General features: G+C 55.8%; 2 protein-coding genes across 6 annotated transcripts in view; both read left to right on the top strand.

The window, feature by feature from the left end:
- The first annotated feature begins 2,136 nt into the window (after nucleotides 1–2,136).
- Nucleotides 2,137–13,907, top strand: SH2B1 (SH2B adaptor protein 1). Of its 4 annotated transcripts, none has more exons than XM_055341237.1 (10): nucleotides 2,137–5,495; nucleotides 7,693–8,720; nucleotides 9,196–9,297; nucleotides 9,545–9,636; nucleotides 9,746–9,921; nucleotides 12,132–12,344; nucleotides 12,519–12,730; nucleotides 12,855–13,082; nucleotides 13,477–13,576; nucleotides 13,759–13,898. In XM_055341237.1, coding segments are annotated over exons 2-10 (2,064 nt in total). In that variant the 5' UTR covers nucleotides 2,137–5,495; nucleotides 7,693–7,781; the 3' UTR covers nucleotides 13,761–13,898. The 4 variants fall into 4 exon arrangements, with proteins under 4 accessions (XP_055197212.1, XP_055197213.1, XP_055197214.1 ...); XM_055341238.1 differs by lacking the exon at nucleotides 2,137–5,495 and adding an exon at nucleotides 5,508–5,679; XM_055341239.1 differs by lacking the exon at nucleotides 2,137–5,495 and adding an exon at nucleotides 5,508–7,328.
- Nucleotides 13,908–18,531: 4,624 nt separating this feature from the next.
- The window catches only part of ATP2A1 (ATPase sarcoplasmic/endoplasmic reticulum Ca2+ transporting 1), a 15,194-nt gene continuing 10,694 nt past the window's right edge, over nucleotides 18,532–23,031 (top strand). For both annotated transcript variants that reach the window (XM_055341235.1, XM_055341236.1), the window contains exons 1-5: nucleotides 18,532–18,842; nucleotides 19,170–19,187; nucleotides 19,607–19,689; nucleotides 21,047–21,151; nucleotides 21,796–21,934. In XM_055341235.1, coding sequence (XP_055197210.1) covers nucleotides 18,725–18,842; nucleotides 19,170–19,187; nucleotides 19,607–19,689; nucleotides 21,047–21,151; nucleotides 21,796–21,934 — 463 coding nt within the window. In that variant the 5' untranslated portion in view covers nucleotides 18,532–18,724. The remainder of the gene's footprint in view (nucleotides 18,843–19,169; nucleotides 19,188–19,606; nucleotides 19,690–21,046; nucleotides 21,152–21,795; nucleotides 21,935–23,031) is intronic.

The raw sequence follows: 23,031 nt of genomic DNA, 5'->3' as shown, positions 1-23,031 counted from the left end.
CTCTGCTTCCAGTCCCCACCCGACCCCCATACTGGCCCTGGATTTCCTTCCAAACACATAAATCTGATCACCACTACCCCGGTCACTCAGATGTGACTGAAGACATTCCATTTGGAAACACTTTGTGAATATCACACAAAAACAAAGGAGTAGAAGCCACTTTAGAGGTGGCCTAGGTGGGTTGGCCATCCAAGAAGACGCCACACTTTGAAGCCTGAAACAGAAGGATGAAGATTGGCACAAATAGGGGAAATGGTGTATGGAGTGAAGCTGGAGTATTTTAGGCTGTCAAAATGTCCTGAGTGAGCAGAGTATGATTTAGAGGGGCAGGACATCCTGACCAAAGCACCAAAGCTGAATTTGACATCCCAGAAAAGACGACATAATAAGAGAAATCCCCATCTCTTGCAATGGGGTAGGGTCAAGATGACCTCCAGAAGTATCCCATGAGCAACCACTTACCCTCCTGTCAGAGACCCTAGTTATTCTTTTTTAAGATTTTATTTATTCATGAGAGGAGAGGCAGAGACATAGGCAGAGGGAGGAGAAGCAGGCTCCATACAGGGAGCCCTATGCGAGACTCGATCCCCTGACTCCGGGATCACACGCTGAGCCGAAGGCAGACGCTCAATCACTGAGCCACCCAGGCATCTCCCTAGTTATCCTTTGAAGAGCCACTTTCTGCCGTGCTCAGCCCATCCCAATCTCAGATGAGTGGTCTGTGATCCAGTAATCTATCCCTTGTGATCATAAATACTGGTTCAGGGTTGGTATTCTAGTTTCAATACCAACTAGTGCACTGAAGTTCAGTTCTGGCACTAACTGCCCAAAGTTAACTCAGACCCCACAAGCTAAAGGGCTCAGAACTCCACAGACTGACCCCTTTCAGATGTGAGCTGCAGGTGGGGTTCCCCAGCCATCTTCGCTTCTGACCACCCTGCTACAGATCTGGGAGTTTCCCATGGGTTCTCCCCCCCCCGCCCAGGTGTGATAATTTGCTAGAACAACTCACAGAATGCAGGAAGATGCTATACTTATGATTACAGTTTTATAGTAGAGAATGCAAGTCAGGAACAGCCAAATGAAGAGAAGCATAGAGTGAGGTCTGGGAGACCTCGTTTCATTTCTTGGGCATGCTTGATTAAATCATTGCCATGTGACTGAATCTCTAGATCCTCCTCCCCTTCCCAGAGGTCCAGCTGCCTCAAAATCCCAAGCTTCTGGGGCGCCTAGCTGACTCAGGAGAACATGTGACTTTTGATCTCAGGGATTGTGAGTTCAAACCCCATTATAAGTGTAGAGATTAAGGGATGCCTGGGTAGCTCAGTGGTTGAGGTCTGCCTTTGGCTCAGGGCGTGATCCTGGGATCTGTGATGGAGTCCCATATTGGGTTCCCCACAGGGAGCCTGCTTCTTCCTCTGCTTATGTCTCTGCTTCTCTGTGTCTCTCGGGAATAAATCAATAAAATCTTTTTTTTTTTAATGTAGAGATTAAACAAACCTTTAAAAGAAATCCCAAACCTCTAATCATCAGGATAGGCTTTTTGGTGACCAACCCTCATCCTGACGCTATCTAGGGACTTACCATTAGTTATCTCATTAGCTAAAACTTGGGTGTGATCTAAGGGGCACTTCTTGGTACTACTTGGTAAATTCCAAGTATTTTAAAAGCTCTGTGCCAGGAAGCTAGGACAAAACCCAAATTCTTCATTATACCCGGTGACCCAGGCGGAGCTTATGAGAGTCAGTTCTGTTGCATTTGCCAGGGCTATTGGGAAAGCTCCGATCTTTTCCCACTACAATTGTTAAGCTAGTAGGATGTATGTTTGGAGCTGCTGGTAGCCATCTCGCTACCTACCAGGGGACAATCTGCCTAAGAATTGAGACAGTCTAGAGGGGAGCAGAGCTAAGAGAACAAGTTCAAATGGACATTATTTGAGCCTCTGGCTTCAGCCATGCCTGAAGTCATTCTACCTCTGATTTTTCAATTCTGTGAACCAGTAAGCTCCCTCTCGTTTCATATTTAAATTACTTTAACTTGGGAGTGTGTATGTGTGTGTGGTGGAGGGTTCCATTACCGGGAGCTAAAAGCATCCCATCACATCCCCTGTTCCTGAGGAAAAAGCGTTTCTCCCTTTTGTATCAATACCTTGGCTTAACATGGGTCTTGCATCCTATCCATCCTATCGTTTCCACCTTCCCCAAACCCTTCTTCTTCTATTACTGTCATTTCTACTGGCTCCTTTCCCTTTAGACTTTTTTTGTTTTTGAAAAGGTTTTTTTTTTTTTTTAAGATTTTATTTATTTATTCATGAGAGACACACTCAGAGAGAGAGGCAGAGACAGGCAGAGGGAGAAGCAGGCTCCATGCAGGGAGCCGGACCTGAGATCCCGGGTCTCCAGGATCAGGCCCTGGACTGAAGGTGGCGCTAAATCACTGAGCCACCCGGGCTGCCCATTTTTTGAAAAGCTTATTCGAGAGACACACAAAGAGAGGCGGAGACACAGGCAGAGGGAGAAGCAGGCTCCCTATGGGGAGCCGGATGCAGGACTCAATCCCAGCACCTTGGGATCACACCCTGAGCTGAAGGCAGATGTCAACCACTGAGCTTACCCAGGCATCCCTCTCTTTAGACTTTCCACATGATCAAGTCTCCCTGGGGACAGCTCTCAATATTCCTCCTCCCATTTCTTCACTTCCATTAATTCCTCAATCCACTACCATTTGGCTTCTGCTTCTCCCACTTACCTAAAATTACTGTCACCAAAGCCCCTATGCAGTCTTAGGTGATGAGGGATAGAAGTAGAAAATATTCACCTTTAGCCCGGAAGGCTGACCTAACCCCTGCATAGCCCTGACAAGGATCAACTACGTGCTGGCTGCTACATTCTTAAAGGGTCTTATGACTGTCTGTACATCTCACTGATAGTTAATATCCAACTGAGTGATAAGCACCAGAGAAATCTTGCAAAAGTAGTTACGAGTAGAAATTGGAAGAAAACATTTATGATCTAATACTCCCTACATGTCCCCTCCCCCTGAACACTAAGCATATAACCACCAGCTTCATAGGGCAAAATGCAGCTCTTTCTACCCACAGGTCTTTTTGGACCAAAAACACCTCAAGAATTCTTTCTCGACCATTCACCCATGGCCCCACATCATTAGTCATCAATGTTTTCCATAGGAGACAATGGCAGTGCCATGGATACCTTTCTAATCATTTGCTTGTGATGTATCTGACCAACTGTACACACACACACACACACACACACGGACACACACACTCTATATTTCCACACCCCCCGATCTTTGTTGTGTGGTTTCTCTTCCAACAGTTAGAATGTCCAGATTTTTTTCTTTTTTGGAGCAATGTCCCCAGGCCACTGGAGGCGTTGTCTTGATGAACTGATGTCTCTAGGAGTATTCCTTGGTCAACGGCTGAGGCATGTTGGTATATGAAAGGCCCTGCTCTGGACAAATCTGACAAATAACTTTCATCAAGCTCCTCTGCAAGATCAAGTTGAACTACTCTCTGCCTGAGATCATGTTTGTTTTTTCTCTCCTACCCTCTCCTGCTTCTCTCCTTACTGGTTTCTTCTAGTAGCATTGTTTGACTGAATCACTCACACAAAAATCCTCATCTCAAGGTCTGCTTCTGGGAAACCTGACCCAAGAGATCATCTGAGTACTTTTTACTCTTTCACTGCCTACCTAATAAATGTGGCTTGTTTTCCACAGCTAGGTCCTGGGTGCTATTCTCTATAGATATTGCCTGGACAAGCACTCATGTCCATAGCTTCAACTGCTCCTCACTTCTTATTATCACCAAACTGCTTTATGCAGCTCAAACTGTAGCTCCATCTCTGCTGGACAGCTCCACCTAGCTGTCCGCAGACACCCCTACACTAATAGTCATTAGCCACATGTGGCTATTTTAATTAAAACTTAAATTGTTCTCTAGTCTCACTAGCCACATTTCAAGTGCTCAACAGCTACTCAATAGATCCAGGCTATCACACTGGATAGTGCTGATACAGAGTATCCATCATGGCAGAAAGTTTTATTGGACAGCTTAGACACATTTCCAAACCTAACTCATCATCACCAGACCCTTGCTTTTCTGTATTCCTCAACTGTGTCCCTCTCCTGGAGACAGTGGGCAGAAACTACAGAGACTACAGAAACTAGAAACTAGAGAGAGAGGGTGTGGAAGGGTTTCAGGGATGAGGGAGGTGACCACAGAACTAGAGACTTTTCCATTGATATCTTCCTCTGAACTGGGAAGACGGATGGACGAAGATGGTGATGAGGACCTTAGCAAAGGCCACCTGTGAGCTGATGTTAGATTGCTTGGAACACTGGGGAGAGGTGGGGGACGAAGGCTGGATAGGCCAGAACTTGCCCTCCGCAAGGAAGTTTTCCAATTCCATCTGGCAGCCTCAGCCTTGACTAAACATCCTTGTGTGAGTCAGGGCATTTATTCATCCCCCGTCTCTTGTGTTCCAGGATGAGCATTTGATGGAAGCAAATCAGCTAAGGTCAGTTCTGGAAATTTTTTGGCAAATCTTGGAAAGGGGCACGTTCCTTCCACGTGAATTGCTAAGCTATTAGGAATTCAGTTTGGAGCCATGGAAAGCCATTTTGCCACGGAGATAGGCCTGCCTGCGAATGAAGCCAAATGCACAGGGAAGGCAGAGCTCAGAGAAAGTGAGCCACGGTTCCTCACATCTTTTGTCTCTTTTACTCGGCTGTTGCTGAGGAAGCTCGGTCTGTTCTTTTCAATGGTTTCAGCCAAGATTCCCCTCTTCCTTAGGCCAGTTGGAGGTGGGTCAGTGACAGACCTTACTGATCTTCATCATGCTTAGGATTTCAACGGCTCCCTCTCGCTTAACGATTCCCAGTGTCTGTAACTGGCCTCGCTGACTCTAGTGATCATGCTCCAGACCGAATGTCCACCGGCGCCCTGACGTCCCACACGCACGTCCGAAGGGATCCCCCTTGTTTCCGCCCTGTCTTCATTTCCCGCCTCAGATGGAATCTCCTAGACGTCTACTCCAGTCCCTCGGCTCCGAGAAGCCAAGGTCGTAAGTTCAGGCGCCGCCTCTTCGCGGGGCCTCACCCAAGGTCACTCGCGTCTTCCCTCGCCTGGCTCCTTGGGGGCGGTGTCCGCGAACCCCTCAGCCGCAGGGCCCGGCGCTCTAGGCGGCGGCGGCGGGCCTGCAAAGAGCCTCCTCAGCTCGCTGGTTTCCGGTAGCCGGTGGCCGCTCTAGCCCACAACAGGGCCTCGGGACTCGATCCCCTAGGCCGGCTTCCCTATGGCTGGCGCCTCTCCTTTGTGCCGAGTTTCCTCCGGGAGGGCTCCTGGTGGGAACCCCTTCCCACGGCCGCTTTTAGGGTCCCTTTCGGGGGCAACCGGAGAAGGCCCTGAGCCCACCGAGAGTCGCAACCTCGCAGCACTCGAAGGGCCGGCGCGGAACCGGAGGATGGCGGAAGTGAGTGTATAGCCGCCCTTCCCTCTCGCCGCCCTTCTCTATGGTCGCTTCCTTCGGTGACGGGAAAAGGGGTCCCGGCGCCTGCGTAGAGGCGGCCGGGGAGCTAGTCGCGGAGCGCGGGGGGAGGGGCAGGGAACGGGAGCCGCCGCCGCCGCCGGAGCAAACCGCGGGGACCGAGATGCAGGTGGGACCGGAACCGGAACCCCCCTCTTCAAGTACCTCTTCCCTCTCCGCGACCCGGCCCCGGCGCCTGAGAGGAGCCCTGGGTGGGGGCGGGCGTAGGGGGGCCAGAGGCGGGAGGGGCGCTCGGCCCCGCAGAGTGCAGCAGACGGGGCTGGTCCCGAGGCGTCTGCGGCCCCGGGGAATGGGCGGGTCGAGGGTGTCCAGGGAGTAGGGTCGGGTCGGAGTGCATTGACCACCGGGCCCAGAGGGTCCGAGCCGGGAGCGGAGCCTGCACCCTTCACCACCCGCCCTTCGGGAAATTTCAGAACTGAGCCAAGAGGCAGGTGCACCGGGAAAATGTGTCTGAGTCCTGCTTGGCAGAAGAGAAACTGAGTCACCAGCTCAGGAGCCGCAGGGTCAGCGGGCCTGAAGGGGGCTGGGTCTGCTTGTGGTGCAGAGGTTTGGGTGGGCCCTGTGTGAGCTGAGGTGGCCTCTGCCTGGAGATTGGTCTCCCTGCTGTGTCTGCACCTCTTGGCTCGGTTCCCCTGTGCTCCATGACTCTTGCATCTCTTGGCTGCTTCTCGTTGGTTTGGAATTGTCCCTGCGGCTGGAGCCATCTGAATGTGTAGGGTCTAGGCCAAGGAGGCAGGGGAGGGGTTGCTGATGGTGGGATTGTGGGTCTGAGCAGAAGGCTGAGGTTTGGGGAGACTTTTCCTGAGCTGCCCTCCCCCATCCCTCCCTGTCCTGGTGCCAGTCATCTTCCAGTATAATATGGGGGAGGAACACTAACAAAAGAGCCATGGGTTGTAAATGCCATGCCCAGCTCTGCCACTTGCTAGTTGTAAGATCTTGGGAAGCCTCTTCCTTTCTCGTTGCTCTTTTAGAAAAATTGGAACCTATAAAGTTAGTAATAATGGCGGTCGTTTATTGTGTGCTTACTTTGTATCGAACCCTGACTTGTTCCATTTAATTCTCCCGATGATTCTGTGGGTTAGAGAGCATTAGCTCTTTTATGGCTACAAATCTGCACTTCAGAGAGGATATATAATCTCTTCCAGATCACCCGGCTAATAGGTGGCAGAGCTGGGATTTCATCCCAAGTCTAACTCCAGATCCGGTAGCCTTAACCACCAGGCTAACCAGCCTTTAGGGCACACTCCCTAGTGAAAGAAGAGGAAGTGAAAAAGCCTAGGGCCCCAGCTCCCTGTTATGTTTTATTTACTTTGTGGCCAGCAGAGACTTGCTCTGACCCAGCCCACAGTCTTTCCCTGCCTGGTGCTGCTGCTTCTGGGCCCCAGGGTGAAGGGGCACCAAAGAAGCGGGCTGTGGCCATTCTAAGCCTCCGTCACACTGTGCCAGGGAACTGGGCCCCGGGGTCTACTTTCAGGACAAGTGTGGTTTCGATCCATCATTCATCTGTCCTCCTTCCTGAGCAGCCACCCTCCTCAGAGCTGGATCTCAGGACATAATGAGGCAGGGTCTGTAAGCACTGCAGACCTACCTCCCCTGAGAGCTGGGGCAGTGAGGGGCTGTGCATGAGGCTGGGGCAGCCAGTCCCTGGGGATGAGGACTATGCAGTGGGCAAAACTGTAGACTGGGGGTTCTGAAACTGTTCTGAGCTTCAGTTTTCTCATCTGTTGTCAAGGTTATCAAAGCCTGTTACAGGGAAAGGTAAGAACAGCACCTGGGAAGCATGTGATAAATCTTGAAGGACCTGTTTTAGAGAAGGGAGGTGGCGTGAGGGATAGATTCCTTTTTAGAGGAAGGTACTCCACGGCTGTCTGTCACTCCCAGAACCAGAGCCAGGGGGAGTGGGTTGGAATGCAGCAGAGTAGGTGCGGGCTGGACCCCGGGGAGCCAGCCAACTGGGGTGTGTGGGGTGTGAGGATGGGGAGAGGGAAGGGGGGCAGTGTGTGGTGTTCCCCATGGCTCTCCAAGGAGTCCAGACCAGAGTAGGGAGTCCGGCTGGGGGTGGGGCTCAGCCCCCAGTCCCACCTCAGCAGTGACTCTGTATGTGCCTCTCTTCCTTCTGCAGCTGCTGCCGCTCACCCCGTGTCTTCTGGCCGCTTCCCTCTTTGCTGCCCCTCCCCACAGGCTCTCCCTCTCCACCTCCTGGGGACCATCATGAATGGTGCCCCTTCCCCAGAGGACGGGGCCTCCCCCTCTCCTCCCCCTTTGCCACCACCCCCTCCTCCTAGTTGGCGGGAGTTCTGCGAGTCCCATGCCCGGGCTGCTGCCCTGGATTTTGCCCGCCGTTTCCGCCTCTACCTGGCCTCCCACCCCCAGTATGCAGGGCCTGGGGCTGAGGCTGCCTTCTCCCGCCGTTTTGCTGAGCTCTTCCTGCAGCACTTTGAAGCTGAGGTGGCCCGGGCCTCCGGCTCCCTCTCGCCACCCATCCTGGCTCCCCTGAGTCCTGGTGTGGAGATTCCACCACATGACCTGTCCCTTGAGAGCTGTAGGGTGGGCGGGCCCCTGGCTGTGCTGGGCCCTTCTCGATCATCTGAGGACCTGGCCGGCCCCCTCCCTTCCTCAGTCTCTTCCTCTTCTACGACCTCCTCGAAGCCGAAGCTAAAGAAGCGCTTCTCCCTCCGCTCAGTGGGTCGCTCGGTCCGCGGTTCAGTCCGTGGCATCCTACAGTGGCGGGGGACTGTTGACCCCCCATCCCCTGCTGGGCCCCTCGAGACCTCATCAGGCCCCCCAGTCCTGGGTGGAAACAGCAACTCCAACTCCTCTGGTGGGGCTGGGACCATTGGCAGGGGACTGGTTAGTGACGGAACATCCCCTGGAGACAGATGGACTCACCGATTTGAGAGGCTGAGACTCAGTCGGGGAGGGGGCGCCTTGAAGGACGGAGCGGGGATGGTGCAGAGGGAAGAGCTGCTGAGTTTCATGGGGGCCGAAGAGGCAGCCCCTGACCCAGCAGGAATGGGCCGGGGAGGAGGGGCAGCCGGGCCTACCTCAGGGGGAGGAGGGCAGCCTCAGTGGCAGAAGTGTCGCTTACTGCTCCGAAGTGAAGGAGAAGGAGGAGGAGGAAGTCGTCTGGAGTTCTTTGTACCGCCTAAGGTGAGGCTGCGACAAGGGTGGGTATCCGGGAGCGGGGCAGTTGACCCACCAGAGTGGAACAGCCCATGTGCATAGTTTTGCTCACTTTGATTTTTTTTTTTAAAGATTTTTATTTATTTGAGAGAGAGAGAGAGCATGTAAGAGAGAGAGCATGAGCAGAGGGAGGGGTAGAGGGAGAAGCAGACTCCCCACTGAGCAGGAAGCCCAATGCAGGGCTCAGTCCCAGAACCCCCGGGATCATGACCTGAGCCGAAGGTAGACACTTAACCAACTGAGCCACCCAGGCGTCCCCTCACTTTGGTTTTTAAAGCCAGCTCCTGACTCTGGGATAGTAGTTGTGGGCAGGGCTGAAAAAATAACATGACCCTTTGTCTAACTCCCTTAGGGCATAGAAGGAAAGATGGGTCTCTGGAAGGAAGTGAAAGGTGGTCCCTGCACACCAAAAGTTTGGATCCTGTTCTCTTTCCCAACTTAGGCGTCTCGGCCTCGACTCAGCATTCCCTGCTCTACCATCACGGACGTGCGGACAACAACAGCCCTGGAGATGCCTGACCGGGAGAACACGTTTGTGGTTAAGGTAGGAGCTCTGAGCTCCTGCCCCCACTTTGGAGCACTTGTGTTGGGGAAGAAGTTCACGTAGCTCATTGAAGGAAGGGACTTTGTGGAAGGAGGTGCCTGTGTGTCAAGTGCCTTGAGAGTGTGTCCCTGGGGCTGTAGCTTCTCTAGCAGGAGGGAACAGGAGGAGGATGTTTTTGTTCTTATTAGGGGAGGCTTATAGCCTCTGGACCTGGAAGTGGCCTGCAGGCCTCCTCTTGTCCTCGTAGGTGGAAGGCCCCTCGGAGTACATCCTGGAGACAACCGATGCTCTACATGTGAAGGCCTGGGTGTCTGACATCCAAGAATGCCTGAGCCCAGGGTGAGGAGCCTGACTGCTGTCATTGAGGGGATCCGGAGGGGATGGGGAGCAGCCGTGTGCCTCTCACCTGCTGAGTTTCTTCACAGCACCATTCTCCCTGTCTCTGCAGACCCTGCCCTTCCACCAGTCCCCGCCCTATGACCCTCCCCTTGGCCCCTGGGACGTCATTCCTTACACGGGAGAACACAGACAGCCTGGAGCTGCCCTGTCTCAATCACTCAGAGAGTCTGCCTAGCCAGGATCTGCTGCTGGGACCCAGTGAGAGCAATGATCGCCTGTCGCAGGGTAAGGGTGGAACCTCACAGGGCTGGGAACCTCAAAGCCGCCCCCGCCCCCCGTGCCAGGCCCAGGCCTTCCTTCCAAACTCAACTGCGCACCCCATTCCTGCCCCTCAGCTGCACCCCCTACACACCGAATGTCTGGCTTTTGTCCCAGAACGTACCCTGCCACAGTTGGCCACTTAGAATTCATCACCATCACCACCTTGCACGAGCCCCAAGCAAACTCCCTTCCAACCTTCCGTACCCAGCCTTTGCTCCTTTTCTATAAAGCTTGTGCAGACCTCCACTCTGGCTGGAGATAACGACTCTCTTTCCCAAGCTCCTGGAACACTTCATACACGTCTTTGTTTTGCTTTTACTCTGCATCTCTGTAGGTATGTCGATGTTTTTCAGTCAAAAACCAGATGTTTTTGACTCTTTATTTCTTGGCCTGACTGAACATACACAGCCCGACTTGCACACAGGTATGCCCAGAGACATGTGTCTGCCTGGCCCAGCTCTCACCTTTTTAGACTCTATTATTCCCTTTGTCTTGCTCCTCTATTCCGAGTGGAGGTTCAGTGGTGCCTGGCACCCTGGCTGTGCTCACTGAGTAAACAAACAGATTGAACAGTCTTGGAGCTAAGATGGACCTTACAAGTCATCGGTTCTATTCCCCTCAGGCAGCTAAGACCAGGGAGAAGCAAAGGCTTTTCTTTTCTTTTCTTTTCTTTTCTTTTCTTTTCTTTTCTTTTCTTTTCTTTTCTTTCTTTTCTTTTCTTTTCTTTCTTTTCTTTTCTTTCTTTTCTTTTCTTTTCTTTCTTTTCTTTTTTCTCTTTCTTTTTCTTTCTTTCTTTCTTTCTTTCTTCTTTCTTTCTTTCTTTCTTTCTTTCTTAATATTTTTATTTATTTATTCATGAGAGAGAGAGGCAGAGACACAGGCAGAGGGAGAAGCAGGCTCCATGCAGGGAGCCTAATGTGGGACTCGATCTGGGGACTCCAGGATCACGCTTTGAGCCAAAGGCAGGTGCTCAACCACTGAGCCACCCAAACATCCCTGGGAAATGGCTTTTCTGAGGTTACCCGAAAGCCCCTGAAAAAGACCAGGGCTATGCAAGTCTGCTCTCTGCCCCCCTTCTCTCCATACCCCACATACACCTGTCTTCTGAGCACTGACTGTGTGCTCAACCTATTCCCACAGGCTCAGGCCTGCCAGCCAGCAGACATTCAGGAATGCCCTAGTCCACACCTGAGCCTGTGCTAGGGTCTGGGGCAGGATGCAGGAACCCAGAGATGCTTGAGATGAGCTCCTTGTCCTCCGTGGGCTCCCAGACCAGCTGAATTGATAAGCTGTCACTCCCTCTGAAAAGCAGGACTCCAGAATAGAGAGCCTGTGCTAGTGTCCTCTGAGCAGCACTAGCAGGAAGCGCTGTGGGAGCTCAGAGGAAGAAGGGAATCGAGGAAGGTGGGATAGACAGGATATCACACAGGGGAGGTGAGAGAGAACAGGGCTTAGAGGAAGTAGATGGCCAGAGCCAGACCTGAGGTGGGGAGAGCCTGGGAGCTTGGGAAAATCGGGCGGGATGATCAAGCTCATGTGGAGACTCCAGGAATATAAGCCAATGTGAACATCAAGGTGGGGAGGTTGGGCTGATTAATAGGAGGATCTTTGATGCCTCTGAGACTTGGGGACTTTGTCCTGTAGGCCAAAAAAGGACACTTTTGGGCAGTCCCGGTGGCTCAGCGGTTAAGTGCCACCTTCAGCCCAGGGTGTGATCCTGGAGACCCGGGATCGAGTCCTACATCGGGCTCCCTGCATGGAGCCTGCTTCTCCCTCTGCCTGTGTCTCTGCCTCTCTCTCTCTCTCTCTCTCTCTCTCTCTGTCTCTCATGAATAAATAAATGAAATCTTAAAAAAAAAAAAAAGGACACTTTTTAATGTGAGAGTACTTGCAGGATTCTTCCCCCCAATCCCGGCAACAATCGCTGTCATTTCAGCTGTTGATTCATAAAAAATGGAGGCACTTTTGGATTCCAGGACCTCCTTGCAGTAACTCTCCGGTCCCCTAGCAGTGCCTGAGCCTCAGTCAGGAGCCAGCCAGCAGAACCATCAGGGTGGCTGCCTCAGGAAGGGGTGGGCATCTCAGCCCACTGACTCTGCCCGAGCACAGCACATGCAGCACACACAGGGCGATTTCTCTGGTTCTCAACTTTGCCCTCCTCCCTCTCTTCCCAGGAGCCTATGGGGGTCTCTCTGACCGCCCTTCAGCATCCATCTCCCCCAGCTCTGCCTCCATCGCTGCCTCCCACTTTGACTCCATGGAACTGCTCCCCCCAGAGTTGCCCCCCCGCATCCCCATTGAAGAGGGTCCCCCAGCGGGCACAGTTCATCCCCTCTCGGCCCCCTACCCACCCCTGGACACTCCAGAGACAGCCACAGGTACCAGAGGTGAGCGTGTGTCCAGTTCCAGGCCCAGCTGCCTAAACCCTTGTCTCGGGATCCTGAGGGATCGGACCCCGGGGGAAGGAAGTGACAGGTGGAGGGGAAGCCAGGCTTCTCTTCTCCCAGGATGGGGGAGGCTTCCCTGACGCCCCGGTTTCCCTCCCTCTCTCCTTCCTGAAGGATCATTCCTGTTCCAGGGGGAGTCAGAGGGAGGTGAAGGGGACCAGCCCCTCTCAGGGTACCCTTGGTTCCACGGGATGCTCTCTCGACTCAAGGCTGCGCAGCTGGTGCTGGCCGGAGGCACTGGCTCCCATGGTGTTTTCCTGGTACGGCAGAGTGAGACGAGGCGGGGCGAGTACGTCCTCACTTTCAACTTCCAGGGCAAGGCCAAGGTCAGTGAGGAAGAGGCTGTGTGCCCCAGAGGGAGCCTGCCGGGAGTGGGGCTGGCCAGGGGAGGCGCTTCTGGGACACATAGGGCATGGGCTCCTGTTTCACCTCCCTCATCCCCGCCCTTAGCACCTGCGCCTGTCGCTGAATGAGGAGGGTCAGTGCCGGGTCCAGCACTTGTGGTTCCAGTCCATTTTCGATATGCTCGAGCATTTCCGGGTGCACCCCATCCCTCTGGAGTCTGGAGGCTCCAGTGACGTTGTTCTTGTCAGCTATGTCGTGTCCTCCCAGCGACAGCAGGGTGAGCAGAGCAGGTCTGCAGGGGAGGAGGTGCCCGTGCACCCAAGAAGTGAGGAGGTGTGTGTGCCAGAAAGACGGGGTGGGGGGAGGGCTATGAGGAGGAGAAGCTTCGTGAGGGAGAGTAGGGTAGAGAAAGTTTCTGGGTGTTGGGCTTTTGAAGAGGAATCAGGACGCTAAGGACATAGGGAGGCAGAGGGCTCCTTGCTGGAGCTGGGAGGAAGTGGAATTTGGGTTGGTGCATCCCCATTCCATCAGACCCCCGTTCCATCATCTGTGTGTCTCCTGGATCCATCCTCCTCAGCCTTGTCTTTGCCCTTTGTCACAGTCTTGCCTTGGGCCTGTCCTCCTTGGGGATGCTTGGTCTGATCCTGCTCCCTCCTCCCCTGATGTCTGATCTCTCCTTTTCCCCACCCCAACGTCCCATCTGTCCCCACGTTGCCCCCCCCCCCAGGCCGGGAGCAGGCCGGGAGCCATGCAGGGGTGTGCGAGGGAGATCGATGCTATCCCGATGCCTCCTCCACCCTCATGCCCTTCGGAGCGAGTGACTGTGTGTAAGTGTGGTCCTCCTCTCACCACCACCCATGATCCATCTTCCATGGAGTGGGGGGGTGCTGCTCAGGAGATGGGCTGTGGGGGAGATAGCACATGGCTTCTGGGGGGGTGAGTGCAGAGGGGAGGCTGCTGCGAGAGCTGGCCTCCCTCCACAGTCTGTCTTCTTGCCCTTCCTATCCAGAACCGAATACCTCCCATGACCCACCCCAGCCCCCTGAACCCCCTTCATGGACAGATCCCCCACATCCTGGGGCAGAAGAGGCGTCGGGGGCGCCAGAAGTGGCGGCAGCAGCAGCCGCAGCAGCCAAAGAGAGGCAAGAGAAAGAGAAAGCGGGCAGTGGAGGGGTCCAGGAAGAGCTGGTCCCCGTGGTTGAGCTGGTCCCCGTGGTTGAATTGGAAGAGGCCGTAGCACCAGGCCAAGAGGCCCAGGGAGGCGCTGGATCCGGTGGGGCCCCAGGAGCCACCCCGATGGTGCAGCTCCAGCAGTTACCACTAGGGGGCGATGGAGAAGAAGGGGGCCATCCCAGAGCCATTAATAATCAGTACTCCTTCGTGTGAGACACCCTACCCCGCCCTTTCTCCACTCTTCTTGCTCCCCAGGCCCTAGTGCGTGAAATTGGGGCTGGGCCGGTGGTAGAGGAGCGGTAGGAATCCCCTCCCCCACGTGCTTCCTGACCCTTGATGGCCAAGGGCATATACGTTGGTACAAGAGGTTCAAGAGCCCTGTTAACTCCCCAGTTCATACACTACAGGTGCCCCATCCCCTAGGCAGGGGATTTGGGCTCCATTACCTCCCCGAGGGGCTCTTATGGTCAGCCCCACCCCTGGGGGCCATTTCCCCGCTAACCACCCCCTAGCCCGAGGAAGGGTGAGGGGGAAGGGCTGTCAGTTATATTAAGGTGGTTGTTGTTGTTGTTTTAAACAAAATGGAGAAGCATAAATAAATAAAAGGGTTTATCTCAGTTGCATTGCGATGGCTGTGGCCAGTGTTTGCAGTGGGGGGCTGGGACAGGGGAGTCAGGAAGGCAGCCCACTCTGTTTCCACTCCAGAGCTGAGAGGCCAGAGGGTCAAGTCAAGTCCCTGTTGCCCTCCAGCACTGTGCTTTCGGCCTGTTGTTCCCCAGCCTGTTGTTCCCCAGCCTGTTGTTCCCCCGCCGTGCTGTAGAGTGGTAAGTGCAGAGCCATACCGGGCTTCCCAGTGTCTCCAGCCAAGTTCTCGTAATGGGACAGGACAGGACAGCAACAAGATTGACAACTTCTAAGGACCCCTCCACACACACACACACTCTGAATTCTTCAGTTAAGGCTTCTCACCCTAGGGAGAGTGAGTGGGGCCAGGGCCTGGTTGGTGGCTGTGTCGGAAGAAATTTAAAGTGGCAGTCACAGGCTGGCTGCAGAGGGGCCCGAGGACAGGCTGGCTGCCCCCTTCTCAGGGCCGAGCTGGGAAGCTGGAGGATAGAGGATGGAGCCCCATTTTTTTCACTCCTGGCTTTTCCTCTCCTTTGCTCTTCGGCCTAGGCAAGGAGGTAGGCTCTGCGGCCTCAGTGTCCCCATCTGTAGAGTGGGAGGTTTTATCTGGGTTGGTGCTGTGGACATGATTTGCTTGGCCTGGATAGCATCTCCATTGGGATTTCACAATAGAAGTTCAGATTACCGGCTTCTGAAAATCTGAAGATCCAACCTCCCATGCTCCACCTTCCACATTCCACACCTGCTCCATCCCCACTGGCCCACTGCACCCATGTGACCTTCTCAGCACTGTGGGCATGAGTTTGCAACATCTCTCCCTCCTTGTGGGACCCCTCATTAAACCCAGGCTCTACTCTTTTAACGGATCTGCAGCCATGCCCTCCTCCAACGGAGGGCACCTTTGGGTTTCCCAGCTCTCTGGGTGGCAGGTGCCCACAAGGAGGGGCCAGATTTGAAAGAACCTGTTTTGCTTGGCCCTCTCCGCTCCTCACCTCCACCCAGGGCTGCCTCTCACCTTCCTTCTCAGGCAGCATGGAGCCTATATTCTCACGCCCCTCAGCCACTGTCCCCACCTCCAAGAGGCCCTAGCCATGCTTATGACCTTGCTATTCTGGGCCTTGTGTCCTGTTGGGAGATGGACAGGAGACAGCTGGGCTCACAGGCCACCCAGGCTGGGGGCTAGCTGGGGGAAGCCTGCTGGCTCTCCCAGTTTTGTCTAATTCCTGGGGCTCCCCCAAACTTTGACCTCAGGAGACCGGGGATAGAATTGGCCTTGCAAAGGAGGGGATGGTTTGGGGATCTAGGTGCTGTGTTCTGGAAAAGGAGGTGGTGAGTGAAGGCTGTGGCACCCCAGGGTAAGCAGGAACTGATCCCCTTCTAATCTAGCAGCAACTGGTGCTGCAAGGCTCCCCCTCCCCCTAAACCCTGCCAGCTTCAGGGACTTGCCTTCTGAAGTTGGGTGGGGGAGGGGGCCAAGGAGCAACCCCCCACCCCAAGGTTTGCATGTCTTGGCTGGAGAAGCCTAAGAGACTGTTTCCCTCTCAGCTTTGCTTTAAGGATGGGGTTGAGATGAAGTTTGGGACCAGCCAGAGACCAGCCAGGCTCTGTGTCCCTGTCCTTCAGAACCAGGCCTCTCCCATTCCCAGCTTCAGCCCTCCTAGGGGGGAGGAACACTCCCACTGTGGGCTTGGAGACCCCCCCCCGGGGGGGGGGGAATCCAAGAGAACCAGTAAGACACTGGTCCTCCACCCCAGTCCACACCCCCAGCCTCCCCAGCCGCCAGCCTTTTGTTTCTCCGTCTCTGGCTTCGGCTTCCCCTCTGGAAGTTGGGGGTGGGGGGGCGGGGTCACCTTAGAGGGCCCCCGCTGGCAGCAGTGTCTCGTCCTCAGCCTCCTGCTCTCAGCTCCCCAGAAGCCTGGATCCCTCCAGTCTTCTCCCCCTTCTCCATGTTTGGGCATTCCTGCTCCTTTCAGGACCATGCCCCTGTCACTCCTCCAGGTGGTGGCAGGGAGAAGCCAGAGAGCACCAAAAGGCTTGGCCCATGCTGAGCCTGACTCTGGCCTAATAAGGGGGGTGCTGGGCCAGATGGAGGTGCCTGGGGATGGGATCTCATTGTCTGAGCACCCCCCTCCTCAGGTCACAGCTCAAGGGAGGGGTTCATGGGAACCATGAAAAGGGGCAGGGAAGGAGTACCGTGTCCTCACCTCACCCGGGAGGCTCCCCTCCCCTCCAAGTCCAGGCAGAGGAAGGGATAAGTGCGGGGGGCTAAGTCCTTAAATGTCTCCCTCCTGGCCTGCCTACTCCCCCAGAAGTGGGGCTGCCCTTTCCTTTTCCCACTGTCTGCCTGCCATCCTCTGCTTAGGAACCTGAGTGCCAGGGGCAGGCAGGGGGGAGCTGCTTGGAGAACCCTTTCAGTGGCCCACACTCCTGACTGTCCATCTCAGGAAGCCAGAGGCCTGGCCACAGGAAGGGCTCAAGGCTCCTTCTTCCCCTCCTGGACCTTCCACCACTAACTCTCATTGAGAGGCTCTCCTCTCTCTGCCCTCCTTTCCTCCCCTGCCCCCGGTGCAGGCTATCCTCCGTCTGCTCCTCCAGCAGCTGCCTTGTTAGTAACCAAGACGCCCCCATCCAGGATCGGGGGTGGGGGTGGGGGGCTCAGAGCAGCTGCTTCTACAAGGAAGCTGACACCAAGGCCAGCCGCTCAGCAACAACTTGTGGCTTTGCACCCAGCCCTGGGCCCCCACCCACCTGGCTGCTGCCTGCCAGCTTCCTGCTGTCCCTTTTCCCACTGCTCCTCAGACTTCCCTCTGACCCTGGCAGCCCTGTCTCGGTTTCCCCAGTCCGATTCTGTCCTTATTTCCCCTAGACCTGTCCTCATAAGTCTGCCCCCTCCCCACTCCTTTGGTCTGGAGCGTCTGTCTGCTCTGGGCAGCTTCTCAGCCCCCTGTCCTTGACGCTTCTTCCCTCGCGCCTCTTCCTGGAGGTTATACGCCCAGCACCTGAGCATGCAGCTGCCATCCTCTCTCCCCTGAAGGAAACACTTCAGAGCCAGGGTGGAGTGCGGACTACACACCATCTGGGATCTGCCATGTGAACCCCTTGAGTTAAATAGCACTGTAGAGGCTGAGGGGACCCTCATTCCAACACTTGGAGGGACTCTTGCCACCATCCTGAAACATTCATCCCTCCCCCTCACCATCAGCACATTTTGTGGCCTCCTGGATTACCTAGCTGCCTGGGTATCCCATTTTCTTGGTGGGGGGGATTCCCTGTCAGGGAAGGGGGCCCCCCAAGGCTACATTTCCAGAGGCTGAGTTAGAGTGATGGGGAGGGGGGGTGTTTGGGGGAGAGACAGGCAGTCCTGGCTTTGCTCACCAGGGCTTGGACACTAAATCCCTTGTTGATGGCTGCAGCAACCCCTCCCGAGGGTAGGGTTACCCTCTTCTGCCCTGTCGCCTTGACCCTCTCCCCTCCCTACTTCCCCTTGTCCCTCTAGAGCCATTTCCTCTGGCCCCTAAAGGATGTTGTTCCCCTCTCCAGTCCCCTGAAGGCTGGAGTATCTGCTGCCCTTTCAGCAGACTGGGTGAGGAAGGAGACTGTGGCAATAGAAACAGGTTGAGAGTTGGTAAGACGGGAGGGGATCAGGAAAAGAGAAAAGTGGAGGCCTGAGAGTAGAAGTGGAGAACTTCAGGGATGAGTTTGGACCAGGAAATTCGGTACAACTGAGTAAGTCTGGGCAATTGAGGGAGGGGTCAGCAAAAGACAGAAAGTGAAGTCTCTCCCTGCCCCCCTTCCCTGAGGCTGGGGCCACCTTAGCTTCCCTCATGAGTGACATCTCAGGCTGCAGCCCCAATGTTCCCCCTCTGTCAGCAGAAATATCTTTCTTCTGACCCCTCCTGCCGGAGTCTTAGCCAGCCAATCCCTGATCTGGGGGGGGGGGAGGCTGGCCCCCCCCACTCCCTCATAAGGACCAGCTGGGGGTTGGGGGGGGTGGCCGGCTGCTGCAAGTGGGACGGGGGTCAGAGCTTTGTGGAAGGAAGAAAAACCTGGGGGGGGGCAGGAGAGAAAAGCAAGAAACCCAGGCAAACAGGCAGGTGGACACTGAGGAAGGCCCCCAAAGCGTGAGGACCCCCCCCAGAAGGAGCACACCACCCCCTGGCCCCCAGGAAGGGAGCACAATGGAGGCTGCACACTCCAAGACCACAGAAGAATGTTTGGCCTATTTTGGGGTGAGCGAGACTACAGGCCTTAGCCCGGACCAAGTGAAGCGGCATCTGGAGAAATACGGCCCCAATGGTAAGTGTCTCTTGGAGGAGAGGCTGGTAACGCCCTCTTGCTCCCTCACAACACAGACAGACACATACACACACTCACACACTTACACTGGAGTCTCTCCCTCCAGAGTACCTCAGGGAAGAGCTGGGCCATGGTCCAGTGACTGCAGGGGATTCTGACAAAACAGAGTGCCTGAGAGAGTTTTGGGAGGTTTCTTGGGATGACCTTGGTGAACCTCAGATGCCCTTTAGGTAGCCTGATTCTCTTACCTTAGCCAGAATCCTGGGTGTGGGGGGCATTAGACTGAACCCCAAATGAATATGTCCTTTTCTTCTTTTTCCTGGGTAGAGCTCCCTGCTGAGGAAGGTAAGTTACTGGAATCCCTGAGCTCTCTTAATGACCAGCCCCCGCCCCCCAGCCCCTGTGCCCACTCCTTTATCCCCACCTTCTCCCTACTGACTCCCGGGGCAAATACACTCTCCAAAGGTTAGAGTCTGGCTGGGGGCAGGAGTTTCCAGGCACTTTCTCCCAGAGGCCTCCAGTCCTTGAGCAACTAACTGCCCACCACCACTTTGTGGAGCCCGTTTCGGGACTCCCGGGGAGCCCCCTCAGCCTCCTCTCAGTGCCAGGCGGCCTGCTCATCCCCCTAGAACCTTCCTGCTCAGGCTGGAAGTCAGGCCACTGTTGGTCCCTGGATCCCAGCCTGCCCTTAGAGTCCAAGCCATTCATCCTCCAGACCTTAACCACCCCCCCCGGGGGGGGCCCTCCCCTGCCTCTTCCCCCAGGGAAGACCCTGTGGGAGTTGGTGATAGAGCAGTTTGAAGACCTCCTGGTGCGGATCCTTCTCCTGGCCGCCTGCATTTCCTTTGTAAGTTTGGGCAGGCATCTGGGGGCGGGCTGAGGTGTGAGTCGGGGGCGCTCCGGTTCCTCGGCTCCTCGGGTCCCAGTCCTCACCATCCTCTCCCCTACACCAGAACTGAGGGGGCAGGGAGGGGCGCTGATGCGCACGCCTCGGTCCTCCTCCACACCCCACAGGCAGGTTTTATTTTAAGCTTTAAGGGTGTTCTCAGCCAAAACACTGAAGCTAAGCCACCCCCGCAGCCTCAAGGGCTTCGAGGGCTCGGGTTACCCCGCAAGCGCCGGGCTCCCCGGCTTGCGGCTCAGGCTCTGTGGCTCAGGCTCTGTGGCGCTCCAGCACCAGCACTCCCGGCATGCCCCGAGGCGCGCAGCCGCTCCACCAATCCCCGAGCCTCCTGGCGCCCCCGCCCCTCCCTCCTGACGCTGATTGGTCGCCGCAGAGACTCCCCCCAGAGGCGGGAAAGAGCTGCTGGTGTGAGGGTACCTCTGAGTGCACCCGAGGGCGGGCCGGCCAGACCCCTCCGCTGGCCCCGGGCTTTGATGCCTGCCGCCCGTCAGCGCTAGGGCTCCGGGACCCCCTCCTCACCCACCCGGCCTGACCTTGCCCGCCCTCTCTGGATCCCTCGCAGCCGCAAGGCCGCCACCTCTCTGGCCCCTGAGGCCACCCCCACCCACCCCCCACCAGCACCCACCACCCCAGCAGACCGCCTGCCTTCTGGAGTTTCTTCCTTAACATCTTAGTCCCACCAGAAGATAAGGCTGGGGGCAAAGAAGTTTCCCTGTCCCCTGGTCTCCTTCACGGAGGCCCTGTGGGCCTCTGAGTACTAGCTGGCAGGGCCTCCCTTCTCCCTTCTCAGATTTGCTCCTTGACATTTGCCTGTGGCTGTTGCTTGGCAGTGGCAACAGCTGGGGTGGGGTGTGTACAGGAGGCCCCGTAACACTATCCCCCCTCCTGTTCCCTCATGAAATTGGAGCTTCCCTTGCTGTTGGGGAGGGCTGTGGGGGGGGGCGGGTGGTGTCTGCAAGGACCACAGGGTTTTCCCTGAGGAGTTTTGGCTCCCGTGGGATGGATGTGGCTGTAGGGTGGCCTGGGTGGCCCGTGAGCATTGTTTACAGGCCAACAGCCCGGCCAGGGAAAATCTAAAAGCATTCCCAATTAAACCCGGAGTTGTGCATGTCTACACCTGCCAGTTCCTGTTGCCTGAGAGCAGGGGCAGTGCTCCTGTGGAGTGTGTAGGACCTCAGACTGATGAGGGGCTGCAGTATCCCCGAGATGCCCAGCCCCATTTGCTCCTGCACGCACACTCACCCTCACTATGTGTTTGAGGGGTTTTGTTACCGTTAGTCTCCATTTCCCTGCTCCCCAGGTGCTGGCCTGGTTCGAGGAAGGCGAAGAGACCATCACTGCCTTTGTGGAACCCTTTGTCATCCTCTTGATCCTCATCGCCAACGCCATTGTAGGGGTTTGGCAGGTTAGCCATGACCCCGCCCCACTGTCTTCCTCCCAGTCTCCTTCTCCTCCGTCACTTCCTCTGGACTTGCCTTGTTCCCTGTCTCTAATGCCCAGTTTGGAAAGGGGATGGAGTGCAGGAAAGAGATGGGAGACTGGTGTTCCCACTGTCACTTGCTGGCTTCATAACCCAGACAGGTTCCTTCACCTCTCTCAGCCTCAGTGTCCTCATCCATAAAATGGCTAATAATCCTGTCCCTGAGTTGTGCTGAGATGGAACAGAGTGATGCATGTGGCGTGCCCAGCCCTGCACCTGGCATATAGTAGCAGGTCAATAAATGCTAGCTTGATTTTCCTTCTCTTCCCTTACCACCCTCTACTTTTCCTGTCCTTTGCTTTCTGATTCTCTTTTCTTCTCTCCCCTGAGCCTCCTTACCTGTCTTCAGCCATAAATGATAATTTCCTCAACACAGACACCTACCCTCACATAGACTTTGTCTACTCCTATGCCAGGAGCCACTACTGCATGACCTGCCTCTTCCTCTGTAATGTCCCTGTTTCCCCAGAACTCTGGCCCCTGCCCCTCCTAGGCCCCACCCAGGCCCCTCTCATTCCCCAACCTTCCTCCCTCCGATGACCCTTCTCTCTTCCACCCTGCCCCTCCAGGAGCGAAATGCAGAGAATGCCATCGAGGCTCTGAAGGAATATGAACCCGAGATGGGAAAAGTGTACCGGGCTGACCGCAAGTCAGTGCAAAGGATCAAGGCTCGGGACATTGTCCCTGGGGACATTGTGGAGGTGGCTGGTGAGTGATGGGAATGAGTGGTCCAGGAAGGGAAGTCTGGACTTTGAGGCCGAGAGGATGCATATGGTGAGGGTGGGGGCCCCTGATCCTGCTGTCCAGGAGGTAGCTGGGATGGTGGATTCTTTGCTTCTCCTTCTCAGACTCCTTAGGAGGTCACCCCAGGGCACTGTGGCTGTAGCACCCCTCCCTGTCGGAGTCTCAGCAGGAACAGCCAGTCCTGTCCCTGACGCTCCAGGCAGACCCCCTGCTCCCCCTCCTCTCACCCAGCACTTGCAAGCAACAGGTGGAACCTAGTCCCTGCCAATGGCCCCGTCTCCACCCCCCCTCCTGAGGCCTGGCTTCTCTCTCCTTCCACCCACCCCCAAGCTTGGTCAGCTTTAAATCTTGACCTCTTGGTGCCCTTGAGGCCTCTTGAAGGGGAAGGAGTGAGGGTAGAAGGGAGGAGGGGGGCCGAAGGCTCAAGCCCCCAACCATGTAAGGGAAACTCAGGTCCCAGCGGGGAACACGGGACCTGGGAGGAGGGGAGCTCAAGGAGGGGCCCCGCCTCTCCAGTGAGGGACACTTAATGCCTGACCAGGGAGGGGTGGGGGCCGGGTGGCTAAGATTACTGGGATTCTGCCCCCTTCAGCGGTTTTTATATTTGCCTTGTGCAGGCCTTCCCACATCTTCAGGCCCCTGGCAGAGGGGAAAGGATCTAGGCCTGCTTCCCTCCACTAGACTCCCCAGTTGTACCTCAGGAAGCCTAGGGAGGGGGGGGGCAGGCTGAGGACCCCGGGGCACCATCACAGGGCCGTCCTGCCACGGTGACAGTTTGGAGTCAGCGCCATGAATGTCTATAAATATCACTTGGGCTTGGGTGACAGGGTGTCCCGCCCAACTCCTTTGCCGACCTCCTCCCTCCTCTGTCAGCTTCCTCTGACATAGGAGGAGGAACCTTAAAAACAGGGAAAAGAAAGCAGCCCAACCAGCCCTGTCCCCAGTATCCCCCGTTGGAACAGGGGGCACTAGGCCGAGACAGTGGAAAGCCCTGAAGTTCCAGGGGGGCATAATCCGCCTTGTCAGCCTCTCTGCAGGGGGGTCTCCTGTACTGACCCTCT

This window comes from Nyctereutes procyonoides, unplaced genomic scaffold (genome assembly GCF_905146905.1).
Source record: "Nyctereutes procyonoides isolate TBG_1078 unplaced genomic scaffold, NYPRO_anot_genome, whole genome shotgun sequence".
In the NCBI taxonomy this organism is placed as follows: Eukaryota; Metazoa; Chordata; class Mammalia; order Carnivora; family Canidae; genus Nyctereutes; species Nyctereutes procyonoides.
Note: the sequence above shows the minus strand (reverse complement) of the source record. Positions and strands in the feature narration are given on the sequence as shown.

Coding starts and splice junctions, on each gene's coding strand:
- SH2B1 (XM_055341237.1), top strand. CDS start 7,782: ATGAATGGTGCCCCTTCCCCAGAGGACGGGGCCTCCCCCTCTCCTCCC. Junction 9,298..9,544: donor AGAACACGTTTGTGGTTAAG/GTAGGAGCTCTG, acceptor TTGTCCTCGTAG/GTGGAAGGCCCCTCGGAGTA. Junction 9,637..9,745: donor CAAGAATGCCTGAGCCCAGG/GTGAGGAGCCTG, acceptor CTGTCTCTGCAG/ACCCTGCCCTTCCACCAGTC.